The following is a 13,883-nucleotide window of genomic DNA, read 5'->3' as shown; positions in this document are numbered from 1 at the left end:
GAACTGACACCCTCTGAGATAATGATATTTGACTTAATATGAGAAGGGTCAGCCACCCACTGAGGTCCTTCTAGAAGCTTCCCATTGCAGAGCGTGACTTGGACACATTGAAAAAAGTCAAAGCTATAGGCCAGGAAGTTAAGACAAATTTCTGAACACAGTACAAATACTTTGCTACATCTCATCTGAAAATTGAGGAAAATATTCTTACTTTTTATCTCAGTGACCAATACAACGATGCTGAAAGATACCAGCGACATAATGACAGATCTCACAGGACACTGTGGTTGTACCTATGACCTGCTCCTGAAATCAAAAGGCCTCCATATTTTAGGAAACAGTAGTACGTACTGTCATCAGTTGAAAAAAATATTTAATTTTCAAGCCCTGACTTTAATTAGAGAAGCCTGAAATGAAGAACATGGATGTCATGACAAGCGTTTTGAGGATTTGGAGCAACCCTGCAAAGGGGACATGTGGTACCAGCAGTGTCCAGAAGAGGGGGCCCCTGAATAGCTGGCTGGCAGGGTCCCACTGGGCAGCTTCCCCATTTTAACCACAAAACACATCTGAAAGTGACCCATCCAAGCATACAACTTGCATTTCTCTGCCTCTGCACATCCCACCACTGGAGCCTCTTTTGTGTTTTCTCAAGGAGGCTTCTTCTCAGAAAGTAATAAATGATGAACACAAGAATTCCCTGTGTGCTTGGTGGCTGGATTTCTCCTTGTTCCTTCATTGATTAGTGTTTGAATTAATTAATCAGTCTTCTGCACTCATAAGAGCATTTCTGCAGGGCTCCTGCCATCAGCCTGGCCCTGCTTTGCTCCACCTCAGCTTCTGTTCCCGCCTCATCCTAGGACTTGCCTCCTCATCTGGGGGAGCTGCAGGCCCGGATTTAGCAGGTCAGTCGGGGTTGGGGAACTTTGCCTTCATGTTGCCTTGGTGTAGGGACTCTGAGCATTCCAGAAGTTACTCAAATTGGACTGTTTTCTCTGGAGAGTGGAAGTCAAAGGCTATTGAACCTGTGGAATTCTGATTTCACAGGACTGTAAAGTTTCAGACTCATTTTGAAACTAGGGGATACAAGGTTGTAAGTTTGGTTTTTTTGCTTTTGTTTCTATTTCTGCCTAGAACTGCATGGCCCATGGGAGGGGAACACATTCGGCTCTCTAAAGCAGAGGTGGATACAACATCCAGTGATTTAAGACCCAGGTGTGAATGTGTAAAGCAGGTTAGTATAATGCAAGAGGGCACTGCGCGGTCTGTGGCTAGAGGGTCCATGATTGTTTTGCAAGAAGACATTCTATTCAAACCTGCTCACACCGTGGGCCTGCCCTGCAATGCACCACCCCAGCAGCCTACAATCAGTTTGCCTGTCCTGCCCTGCAAGACAAAATCCAAACCCCCTCTGCCAAACAAGACAGTTAGTTCACCCACCTGCATGACTCCCCCACCCCCACCCCCACCCAACAGCTTACCCCTCCAACCTCTTTTCTTTGTAATTTCCTGCTGTCTGCAACTCCTTCTGCACCTGTTATCCAACTTGGGCTCATCCTCTGAGTCCAGCTCACACTCCAGATCCCCTGGGAAGCCTTTCTCCACTCACAGCAAGAGGCCTCTCATCTGCAGGTCTCATATGGCATTTTGAGGCTGTCTGACAATGGTCACACCACTGCATACCCCACTTAGGGGGTCGGGGAGACTGAAGTCCAGCCCCTGTTCTGCTTCCTATGCTACTGGCCTTGATGAAGGTGGTGCCCACCCCCTTCAGAAAGGGGACCCTCTTTCTTATTGTGGTAAAACACAAATAACAGAAAAACCACCCTGGTAACTATTTTAAAGTATACAATTCACAATGTTGTGCAAGTGTTATCACTATGTAGTTCCAGAATATTTTCACCAACCCAAAAGGAAACCCCATACCCATGAAGCAGTCCCTTTCCCTTCTCCATCTTGTGATTCCAAGAAAATACTCATCTGCTTTCCATCTCCATGGACTTGCCTATTCAGGATATTTCATATAAATGGAATCATACACTATGTGGCCTTTTGTGTCTGGCTTCCTTCAAGGCTCATTTCTGTGTCAGGCCTTCATTCCTCTTTATAACTGAATCATATTCCATTGTGTGGATATACCACACGCTTGCCCATCCCTCACCTGATAGACATTTGAGTTAGTTCCAACTTTTGACTATTGTGCATAGTGCTGTCATGAATATTCATGTCCAAGATCTTGTTAGAACACCTCATATGTACCTTACAAAGTCAATAGGGCAGAGATGTTTCCCTCGAGCTAGATTGCTTCCGTCTTTGAGAAGCCCTGTAGTATCCTCTTAATTTAGAGATGATGAATATCAAACAACTGAGAATTCATAGACATTGGTCAGCAAGTATTTTCAATTCTTTGGTGGCATATACCTCAGGGGAGGAATTTCTGGGTCATATGGTAATTCTGTGTTTAATATTTTGAGGAACCACCAAGCTGGTGTCTGTAGCAGATGTACCATGTGTGAGAGCTCTGAGCTCCAATCTCCACACCAATACTTGTTATTTTTTCATTATAGCCATTCTAGTAGGTGTGAAGTGGTATTTTGTTGTGATTTTTGAGTTTAATTTCTCTGAGGACTAATGACACTGAATGCCTTTTCATGTGCTCATTGGCAATTTCTTTGGCAAAATGTCTATTCAGGTCCTTTGTCGCACATTTTTCTTACCTGGTCACAGCACTGTGTGGGGTAGTGGTAGCTGCGATACTTAATTAGACTATAGGCTCCTTAGTGCAGGAGTCATATTTACATTTTTTTTCTTTATTTTGAGAGAGAGAGAACACAAGTGAGGGGGAATGGTAAAGGGAGAAGAAGAAGTAGGCTCTCCACTGAGCAAGGAGCCCAACAGACGCGGGGCTCAATCCCAGGACCCCGGGATCATGACTGAGTCAAAGGCAGATGCTCAACCGACTGAGCCTCCCAGATGCCCCAGGAATCATGTTTTATTCAGCTATGATAATATATCTTCTAGGAGCCTTCACTGAGAACAATTTTCCCTTCATAGGATTTTATAGTTTTCAGGGCATTTATTCTTGTGCATTCTCTCAGTGGCCTCATATGTACCTTACGAAACCAATAGTGCAAAGATGTTTTCCCCAAGCTAGGTTGCTCCCTTCTTTGAGAAGCCCTGTCATAATCCCTTAGCATAGAGATGATGACTATCAAACAACTGAGAATTCATAGACATTGACCGATCAACAGGGATGCTGGCTCTTCCACAAACAACCAGTCCTTCTGGATCAGCTGTGTGTCAACCCTGCTTTTCATTGAAATTGACCTTCCCTTCCTCTGGGCAACTATCACATTTCCTTAGTGCAGTGAGGCTGAAGGCAGTGCTAATTTGACTTAAGCAAAATTTAAACACATTGGTAGAAATATTAATAAAATAAAATTTCTCTTGGTATACAATAGAAATAATATGAGCCATCTCCTTCCTCCACCTGCAGTGAACAAAGTTCATCAACAGTCATGTAATTCCAAAGCTGTTGAGCTGAGTAAATTGTAAAGCAAGGTTTAAGCTACTTAGGGAGTGAATTTTAAATGAGGTTTAGGGAGATTTACAGGAAGACTGAAATTTCTGCCATCATTTAGAACCGCTTTTGTGTATATGCATGCAGTGGAAGGGACTCTGGGGCTGTTGCTTTAATACTGATGCTTAACTGGGATCCCTGGGTGGCGCAGCGGTTCGGCGCCTGCCTTTGGCCCAGGGCGCGATCCTGGAGACCCGGGATCGAATCCCACATCGGGCTCCCGGTGCATGGAGCCTGCTTCTCCCTCTGCCTGTGTCTCTGCCTCTCTCTCTCTCTCTGTGACTATCATAAATAAATAATAATAAAAAAAAAATTTAAAAAAAAAATACTGATGCTTAACTTATGATCTTTTGTTTCATTCATTCATTCATGACAGACAGAGAGAGAGAGAGAGAGAGGCAGAGACACAGGCAGAGGGAGAAGCAGGCTCCATGCAGGGAGTCCAATGTGGGACTAGATCCCAGGTCTCCAGGATCACACCCCAGGCTGAAGATGGTGCTAAGCTGCTGGGCCACTGGGGCTGCCCCATTAACTTACGATCTTTTGAAAGATGTTTCATAAGAGATATCTCAGCTTTCATTAAGTGGTTGACCCTAGAGCTGAGATAACTTGTTCCCAAACTGAGGAAAAGTTATTTGGGATAGGGGAACCTGGGTAGCTCAGTTGTTAAGTGTCCTACCCTTGATTTTGGCTCAGGTCATGACCTCAGGGTTGTGAGATTGAGCCCCTCATTGGGCTCCATGCTGAGTGTGGAGCCTGGTTAAGATTCTCTGTCTCCCTGTCCCTCTGCTCCTCCCCCGCCAAACAAAACAAAAAACAAAACAAAACAAGTCATTTGGGATAAAATATTATGAAGAAGACCAAATAATTATTAGTAAGAGGCAGTTAATTGGTAAGAGGAGAGAGCCCTCTGTGAACTATTAAGTATAATGCAGAGAAAAGTTAACCAAGAATCTGCTATAATGCTTGTACTCAACTGGGAGGGCAACCTGTCCCTTTATCTCCAAAGGGAGACAGGCTTGAATGTTTGAGGTTTTATATTATGCAAGGCCTCGATCTGCTTCCTCTGCATAAAACCCAACTCCTCTCTACCTGTTTGTTGGTATTACCATCAGCTGTGCCTGTCTCTAGGCTGACCTTATGAAGTCTTTTAAGTCAGGAACATGCTGGCTGAGTTGTGATTGCAAAGAAATGCAAGCACATGGGTTTCTCCTCCACGGGGAAGATCTCTGCTGTGCCTACACAGATAACAGACTTGATCCGCACACACGATGGCACCTTAATCCCCTCCTGACTTGCAATGTTCCCGGTGGACTGAGACTACACATGGATCCATGTGACTCTCCTCATGTTGCTACACCTAACTCAGAGAGCTCTGTTCCCAGCTGGCTCTATGAGAAAGCACGCAGGCAGGTACTGGGAGGCTGGCCCGTCCCTACCTTTACGGCGGTGTGTACAGTGATCGGGTTGCCAAGAGGACCGAGCCCCTGCTTCCCTGTGTCTGACTGGTTGCTGGGCTGTGAGGCTGAGTCTTTTCTGTCATTTTCTGAGCCAGAAGAATGATCCTGAAAGCCAAATTTCAGCAGATTAGGATGCAGGAGGAAAAACTGTATGACAGAACAAAGTAGAGACCCTCCTCCTCTACCACATACATGGCTCTGCTTTTTCAATCTTACCTTCACATCCAAGTTCATATCACATTACCTCCCCAGGGAAAGGAGTCACATATGTAAGTTGTTAACCAACTGAGGTTACATTTGAGAGATAAAGGGGTCGTCATTAACAATTATTCCAGAAGATAGGAATAGAAATGGCCTGTTGTAGGCCAACCCAGACAGCTGGTTACTCTGTATGAGGGTTCCACCTGTGACAAGGTCTACTTGTTGGACTTGATAATGAGATTGATGAAAAAAGGAAGAGGGAGGAGTAGGTGTAGGAATTTAGTGGAACATAGGATCAAAAGACCTGATAAAAATGGTGTTAGCAGATAGAGGGAAAGTGCATGTATGTGTGTGTTTCTGGATATATATGTTTGTATGTATGCATATGTGTATATGTGCATATACACATTTGCATGTGTGTGCATGTGTGTGAGTCTGCACATATGTGAATGTGTCTGTACATATATGTGTGTATGTGCATATATGTATAGGTATGTACATGTGTGTATGTCCAGGTATATGTGTGAATGTATATGTGTGATGTTTGTGTGTGTATGCCTGTGTGTATATGCATGTGTTTATGTATATTCATATGTGTATATATGTGTATATATGCGGTGTGTGTCTGTGTACATATGTATATGTATGTGTGGTATATGTATTTATGTATATTTACATGCATGTGTATATGTGTGCATATGTGGTATGTGTCTGTTTATGTATATTTATGTGTACATGTGTATATATGTATGTGTCTGTGGTGTGTTTATGTACATTTACTTGTGTGTGTATATATGTAGGTGTACACGTGTGTAAATGTAGGGGTGTGCATGAAGTGTCACAAACAACCTTTATGAGATACATGTTTCTTATGTGGAAGAAGTGGAAAAACAAGTAATTATCTTGTCCCTCTCCTGCAATCTGATGCTGTGACAAAAAGGGACAAGGTCTGCTCATGTCCTCCTCCTGGAGCATCTCAGCCCTTTCCTGAGCCTTGGCATCTGTAAAGGCCTGTAGAACCCTTTCCTCTTGAGATTCAGTGTCCTTATCTGCTCACTGGAGCTGCTAGGTGCAGGGACAAAATGATTTTTGCACTCAGCCTGGCATCATCCTGCACTCGTTTCCTTCCACCCCTTCTTCTGGGTTAAGCAGATGAGAATTTGTCTTCTCCTGAAACTATTCTTAAATCAGAAGCCAAGGAACTTGCCATCAGAATCACAGATACAAAGGATCCAAAATATTGTTTGCTGTTATCAGAGAAGCTCGGCTGTGAAGACCAGCTGCGGCACACAGGGGAAGTGAACACGCTTTGATTCTAAAACCATGCACGATACACGTTTGGATGTTTCAGCTCTGCTTTAACAAGAGCTCTCATTTTCCTCCCATTCTACATTTTCTCCTTGCCAGTCCCAGCTTTGCTCACCTCGTGGTGTGAAGAAGGGCACGACAATGACGGGTAAGTAGCGGGGTTTCCGGAACAGGGCTCTGGATGATAATTAGCAAAGCTGTCCCTGATACCCATATGGCAATTTCCAGTGTAAACACGGTTTCAAATATAACATAATACCAAATTTCAACCCATCACATAATTCCCCTGAGGCCAGCAGGACCAAACTCTTCCTAAAAGGGAGGTTCTCTGCAAAGTCTGTGGGTGGAAGGCCCACGTCTTGCTGCCACACTGATGCATCTCTTTCCTTGTGTATGAATGTGTGCGTGTGCCCACACGCATCTTGGCCTAGGGGCTGCATGAGTACCCTCATGCTAGGCTGAAGGAAGCCCCCAGCAAGCCTCTGTGTGGTTTCTAGAGGTGGAAGCTCCAGGGGGTGGGGAACCTGCAGCATCTGGAGACCATGCAGCTGCTCAGCCTCACAGAGCCTGGGTTCCTCCTCCATCAGAAGGGACACAAACGCTACCTGCCTGGAGGGCATTGTGGCACCTCAAAGAAAAATGCTTGGAAAGTGCCTCGCACGGTTTCTGGGAGGGACTGAGCACTTAAAGCATGCCAGCAGCCATTGCTAATTATTTTTCTTACCAATGTGCTTTTGACAGTATTTGCAATGTATGTTCCTTACATTTCAGGAATTTGAGGATTTGTCCAGAAAGGGGTGAGTGCTGTTCTTGGGTTGGGCTGGATATGGACCTTGCAGGGGTTTGGCAGGGAGAAATCTGTAAGGGTAGAACTATCTCGGGGCTCCCTGCTGTGTAGCCAATCAGCACCTCCGCTCTGCACTCCCCCAGGGCCCTGTAGAGATTCCTCAGGGAGTGGGAAGTCTGTGGGCTTTGAAATTGGTCCTGTTCTGGCCCATTCTATCTGGGAGATCATTGGTGAGTCATCTGGTCTCAGGGAGTCTCTTTTCTACCTTGTCCATAAATTTGGCAGATAAAAGGTACCCACTTGGAAGAGTAGATGCTTAAAGAGTAAGTCAAAGGGTATAGTCCTGAGGATTCTCTTTCAGTTTTTTTCTGGAGGTTTTGGCCACCACACACTGATCCCTGAACTGGATAGGGGGTGAAGAGACACGAGGTTGAAGTGCCATCAAGAGATATTTCCAGGGTCTCTAAGCAAAGGTGGCAATGTGTTTTTGAGCCCATGAAGACATGACAGACTGAGGTGTGATTTGTTTACCTGGACTGCCCCCAGAGGACCTGCCAAAGGGGTCTCTGAAGCTTTAGCGTCTGCAGGGGATCCCGCTGAGCCCTGGGGGTCTTCGCTTCGAGTCTGGTCCGGAGAAAGCCCATCACTGCTGCTGTCCTCTTCAAAGGCAAATGCATCTGCAGATTTGGAGAAACTCACCTGGTTACCTGATGGGGTAAAATCCAAGAATCAGTGGCTTGGGCACACCAAAGCACTTTCTGGAAATGCTTCGCCGTGTTATCCCTATCAGGAGCACACATCTATCTCCTTCGATCTGTTTCTGGTGCCAGGTACAAGTGAAGACAGGTTTTAACTTACGGGGCGCCTCTTCTATTTACTCTAAATGGGAACTCGTCTTTATAAAAATGGTACATCTGGCAGGGAAGAATGCAGGACCTGGTAAAGATCTCTCTTGGCTTGTAAAAGTCTACCTTCAGGTTTATCTATTCCTGCACATTTTCTTTTTTTTAATATTATTTATTTATTCATTTATTCATGAGAGACACAGAGACAGAGGCAGAGACACAGGCAGAGGGAGAAGCAGGCTCCATGCAGGTAGCCTAATGTGGGACTCGATCCCGGGTCCCCAGGATCACGCCCTGAGCAGAAGGCAGATGCTCAACCACTGAACCACGCAGGCATCCCTCCTGCACATTTTCTATGTGAGACTTGCATCTTTTTGAAACAAATCAGGGAAGATGAAGAAAAGAAAGAGGCCAATGGATACAGAATCAGGCCAAAGGAGAGCGCAGATGGAGAATGCCTGTCTCCCTCAGGTTTTACGACGCGACACAGAACTGAGATGACAATTGCCCTTTGCATCGTACTCAAATAAAAAGCAGGGCACACAGCACAAAATGTTTAGCAAACTTTGCGAATTGGGCGAAGCCAGAGTGCTACTGAGTCTAAATTCCTAAAGGTCAGAATTAGCTAATGTCACCAGTATCACAAAAAGCCCCTTTCAACTAATGCACAGCTGTTTATAAAAGCCATAAATATGTTCCAAAAACTGCAGCGTGATCTTTTTTTTTTTTTAATTACTATTACTTGGATTTTCTTTGTATTCCTCGTATCTCTGTGTCTATTTTGGAAACCTTCAACAGCTGGAAAAGCAGAAATTCTTCCTCGGCAGCCTGCATGGCCTTTGGAGGGGACCAGGTTCATCAGCTTGGGGGGGAGGGACTAGCAAATAGGTGGCATGACAATGATATCCTTCCATGTCCTTTATGGATTGTTGTTGTTGTTGTTGTTCTTTTACAGTGTTGAATTGTATCTGGCTTATTATCCGGCTGCACGGTATAAAATGTGCTCAGGCCACATAGGCCCTCCTGACCCGATCCCAGGCTCGGCTCTTCTAAAGGCATTTAGGTATTATCAGGAAGTTTCCCAGCCCGGTATTCTGCAATCACACAGACAAGAACTTTTGACTCCTGCTTCGTGCAGATAAGAGAGGGGGAGCTTTCACGGTGGAGATTGGAAAAGCAGCAAGGAGCTGCAAGAAATGGAACGAGTATGGTTTGGGGCTTGTCATCACCACCACTGCTGGCATCTGTCACGGACCCTCACTCAGACATCCAAGTGTCAAATCAGGAAAGAGCTGGACAAAGACAGGGCAGGTGGAAATTCCAGCTGCCACCGCCCTCCTCCCCCCGGGGCACCCCACTAACCTAGAAGGACTTAGGGACCAGCATGGCTGCTCCAGCGCTTCGAGGACTGTTTATAAACCTTTATAATATTAATCTATAATTTATCCCTAGGATTTTCTTTTTTTTTTAAATTTTTATTTATTTATGATATTCACACAGAGAGAGAGGCAGAGACACAGGCAGAGGGAGAAGCAGGCTCCATGCACCGGGAGCCCGATGTGGGATTCGATCCCGGGTCTCCAGGATTGCGCCCTGGGCCAAAGGCAGGCACCAAACCGCTGCGCCACCCAGGGATCCCTCCCTAGGATTTTCTATCCTTAGGTCTAATTGTTTCTTTTGAGGCAACCTCATGATGCCTTTTCTGACTGTAAATGTAAGAGTTACTTGCCGGAAACATTCATACGATGTGAAGAGGCCTAACCTATATATTCATCCCATTTTCTGTTCACGATTTTGTGTCTCTTCTAATTTTTTTTTTTTGGTGCCTCTTCTAGATTTAGTTCTGTGCATATGACAAAACACACACACAGGCACAAAGTATTTCATTTGGATGGACTGGTGAAATACACCTTCTGAAACTGGCTTTATTCACCCTACAATGTTACTTAGAGTCCTTTCCTTGGGAGCATGCAGAGATAGTATTCAATTAAAAAAATTTTTTTTTTTTTGGCAATAGCTACACAGTACTCCATTGTATTACTGGAAACTTTTATTTTTCAACTTCTATTTGCAGAGGTGTCCTTTTTTTTAAACCAGAAAGAATTTGAAATAAAAAACACCTGTTTGGTTTTTTTAATGTAAAATAACACCTGTTTACCTATCACTGGAAATAAATTCTAGCCTTTTGGGATATTTATGTCAGCAACCCATTTGTTTTCTAAGAGAGGGGTTTTACTGGGGATTTGACAACTGCTGACTTATTTCTTTGCGATCTGGGGTCGCTCTTCCCCCTTCGGTGCTCTATTGTAAGAGTCCAGGGTTACACCCTTCCTTTCTCTTACAGGGAACCCTGAACTATTCGAATAGACCTTTGTCATTGAAATTTCAAGTCCTGCTTCTGTTGGTGGAATTGAAGGCACTGTCCCTGTTCGAAGGCTTACCTTCTGTGTTATTAAGGGCCAGGCAGATGTGGGAGGGTTGTGGGGAATGACAAGCCTTCCCCACCCAGGAAATCACAGCATTTTGTTGGATTTGCTCAACACATGCCCTGAGCCAACACCACTTCCATCCTCAGAGAGTCCTGCATGTGAGTGCATTAGGTCCTTAGGGTACCCAGTATTGTCTGCCGGACAGGACCCTCCATCTGAAAGCTTTATGATATCCCCTTCCGACTTCCCTCAGTCTAACTGGGTATAGAGTTTTTCCACAAGATCTGATTCTCGACAGGGCAGAGACACATGCACCCCATGGGTCCCCCACCATCTCACCCACACCCATGCCGAGTATCACACCCCAAGTATGCACACATCAGAGGAAGTTCATCACATCACAACGGTGTCTGAATAGTCTAACATGTAAGTAGAAATGTTACAAGAGGCAGACAGAGAAAAAGAGAGAGGATGGTTCCCTTTCTCATCTGCAACATCCCACTTGGTTTCAAATGGAGTGACAGCAAACGCTAAAAAGTTTGTATCAGGAGTTTACGTAGTAGTAGCAGCAGTAAGAAAAAGCATCCACCTTTGTTGGGTCTCATAATGGTCCAGTAAGTCAGAGCAGGGGCACATATTCTGGTTGCTGTTTTGTGTCTGAGGACATGCAAGCTCCGACGCCCCGTCGCACAGGGACTGAGCCAAGACGGCAGAGTGACTTCAGGGCCACCAGCAGAGGGGTGGGCAATGAACATCCATTACACTCCCTGGAAGCCACCAGCTGGTGGCATGTCCTTTAGGGAACACCCACCGGGTAATGGAAGGAGGACATAGCAGAGCAAGCGCCTCTCCTTTTTCTACACACGTGCTTTAAGGCTCTCTCCATATTCCACAGCACCTTGTACTTGAGTTTTTGAGGTTTAGGGGACTGGTGATGACACTGCGATCATGAGGATGGAGAAGGTGGGACATTCTGGGGAGGGCGGTTGTGATGATTGCATGGGGGACTCATCTCAGAAAAGGGGCTGGAAGGATTCCAGAAGCCTCGCTGTTGTCACCAGTTATTCAGCATGCCTTTCCTGCATTGACACCTGGCATTTGGTGACCTAGAAGCAGGGCAGGAGATGATGGGGAAAAGCCTCAAAGTAGAGTGTCTGGAATAAAGGAGTCAGAATCAGGCCCACCTTCCCCAGAGCTGGATAGGGTACTCTCTGGTTATGGTGTCCCCAGCCAGCCTGCACCCTTCAGGAGAAGTTAGAGACGCAGAATGAAAATCAGATACAGCTCGAGGAAGAGCTCATCTCCCTGGGACACAGTTGGAGACATTGGGCAAGGACTAGACTGCCTGGCGAGTGTGGAGATGGGCGAGGATACCGGGAGGAGGCGAGACTGGGTTGAGCCTGAAATGACCGCCAGCTGTGGACAAGACAGACAGACAGACAGACAGACAGGGCGCACCTAACATCCCCGGAGGGGGGCGGGTAGCAAAAGGGAAGCTAATGGAGTGGCCAACAGCAGAATGGCTGTGGGAAGGGGAGGAAGAGCTTTCCCCCGGCCAGGGGACGGGACTATTTTGGAGCCAGTCCCTGGAGAGACGCAGCTGCCAGGAGTCTACTGGATCAAGGGACGAGCAATCATTTAAAGAGGTTTTTCGGTCTAAGTCAATGAAGAAGCCATGCGTTCGCGCAGCCAGGTTCGGAGTGGTCGTTTACACCTGGAGGAGCCAACGGGGTGAGGGCGAAGGCCCCAAATAGGACTCCTATTTGATCTCTAAAAGGCACCATGTGCCAGGTCAGAACGTGCTATTGAGGCCACACAGTTACATAGAGACCCTGCTCTGGGTCGGGGAGGAGGGCTGCCCATCGCCACCGCCTCAGGGCTGCAGGTGGCTTGGCTCGGTGACCAAGTGGCCCCCACACGGCTGCACACTCAGTTCAGCCCCTGTCGGCAGGAGAAGCTAAACAGAGAGGCACTGGGAGCAAAAGGCAGTGGCGGCTTCCTTTTGGGGATGATGGATGATGTGTTTGTTTAGCGCGGCCAGTAAGGGCTTCAAGTCTGGACTCGGGCGGTCTTGGTTTTGCTTCTTGGTCCTTTTACCACTTCAGCACTAGTTCTTGTCCGCAAGTTACTGAACCACCCAGAGCCTCAGTGTCCCCATCCCGAAAATGAAAGTAACAGTCCTGGTCACCTCTCCAGGCTTTGAGGATTAAGACAGCGTCACCCATGCCCAGCGCCCAGCCCAGTCCCTGAAGGGCAAGCGCTCAATCATTTCTAGCCCTGAGGATTGTCGTTGCTTTCGTTAGGAGTATCTGCTTGTGGCAAGTCTGCCTTTCTTAAAAAAAAAAAAAAAAAAAAAAAAAAAAAAGACCACCCAGGAGGCAGTGGGTCCTGCAGTCAGTTTTGCAAAGATCAGCACAATTCCAGAGTCTTTTGCTTTGTTTTGTTTTGTTTTTTAAAAATGTTTTGTCCTGAGGGGGTCATCCTAGGAAAGCTAGACAGACAGACCTTCCCCCAGGGCCAGTGAGTCACGGGAAAGGCTGCTTGTCACTGCCTCTCCCTCCTGGCTCAAGCCAGGCTCATGTGGAAAGGCACAAAGGTCATCTTATCGGCCTGCCTCTAGAACAACCAAGTCTGTGGGCTTGTGCTGTGCCCCTGGGCCTCCTCTCCAATCTCCCCCCATCCCCCACACGGGGCGCCCTGGATGCTGCTGGAGTGCGGTGCGCTGGCTATTGTCCCTGTACACACGTCAGGTGGTGCGGTGACAAGGACCCGCTTTGGGAAGCCCTGACATCATCCCTCGCCCCCCCCCCCCCCCACTATGCCCGTGGGGGTGGCTCTGGGCACCGGCCCCTGGGGGATGTGGGCCTGGCGGCTCTGAGCTTTCCCTGTCCCTCTTGGAAGCAATTAGATGAATGAGTCAGTTGTACTTTCTTTGCATAAACATTCAAGAATCCAAGATTAAGTGAGATAGCTGGAGCCCTAGGTACCTTTCCGCTAGGACCCGCCCCAGGGGCAGGAGACCATGAAGTGGGACCATAGGAGAGCTATTTTAATTCACAGACAGACCATCTCTTCTAAATGCCCTCTTGGGAGAGACTGAAGTAAAATCCATTTCCAAAGGGACGTGATCCCTGGGGAAGTAACTCTGGTTTAAATGTGGCTCTCGCCTAAAGATATTTTAATACACGGAAGATGCCACCGTCTGTAGAGGATGGATTGCATCTTCCAACAAAGGCAGAACCTGCTGCTCTTGAAAGGGATTAGATAGATGCC

The 13,883-nt window shown here is 46.6% G+C and overlaps 1 protein-coding gene across 11 annotated transcripts in view; it reads right to left on the bottom strand.

Annotated features, from left to right (window-relative positions):
* The window catches only part of MYOCD (myocardin), a 96,366-nt gene that overhangs the window by 23,570 nt on the left and 58,913 nt on the right, over positions 1-13,883 (bottom strand). For 6 of the 11 annotated variants that reach the window (XM_072730385.1, XM_072730383.1, XM_072730384.1 and 3 more), the window contains 2 exons: positions 7,868-8,043; positions 5,020-5,145 (listed from right to left, as the gene is read on the bottom strand). In XM_072730385.1, coding sequence (XP_072586486.1) covers positions 5,020-5,145; positions 7,868-8,043 — 302 coding nt within the window. The remainder of the gene's footprint in view (positions 1-5,019; positions 5,146-7,867; positions 8,044-13,883) is intronic. The other 5 variants (XM_072730381.1, XM_072730387.1, XM_072730388.1 and 2 more) reach the window with 1 other exon arrangement.

The sequence above is a fragment of the Vulpes vulpes genome, chromosome 12 (assembly GCF_048418805.1).
Source record: "Vulpes vulpes isolate BD-2025 chromosome 12, VulVul3, whole genome shotgun sequence".
NCBI lineage: Eukaryota > Metazoa > Chordata > Mammalia > Carnivora > Canidae > Vulpes > Vulpes vulpes.
This window is presented reverse-complemented; position numbering and strand designations above follow the sequence as displayed.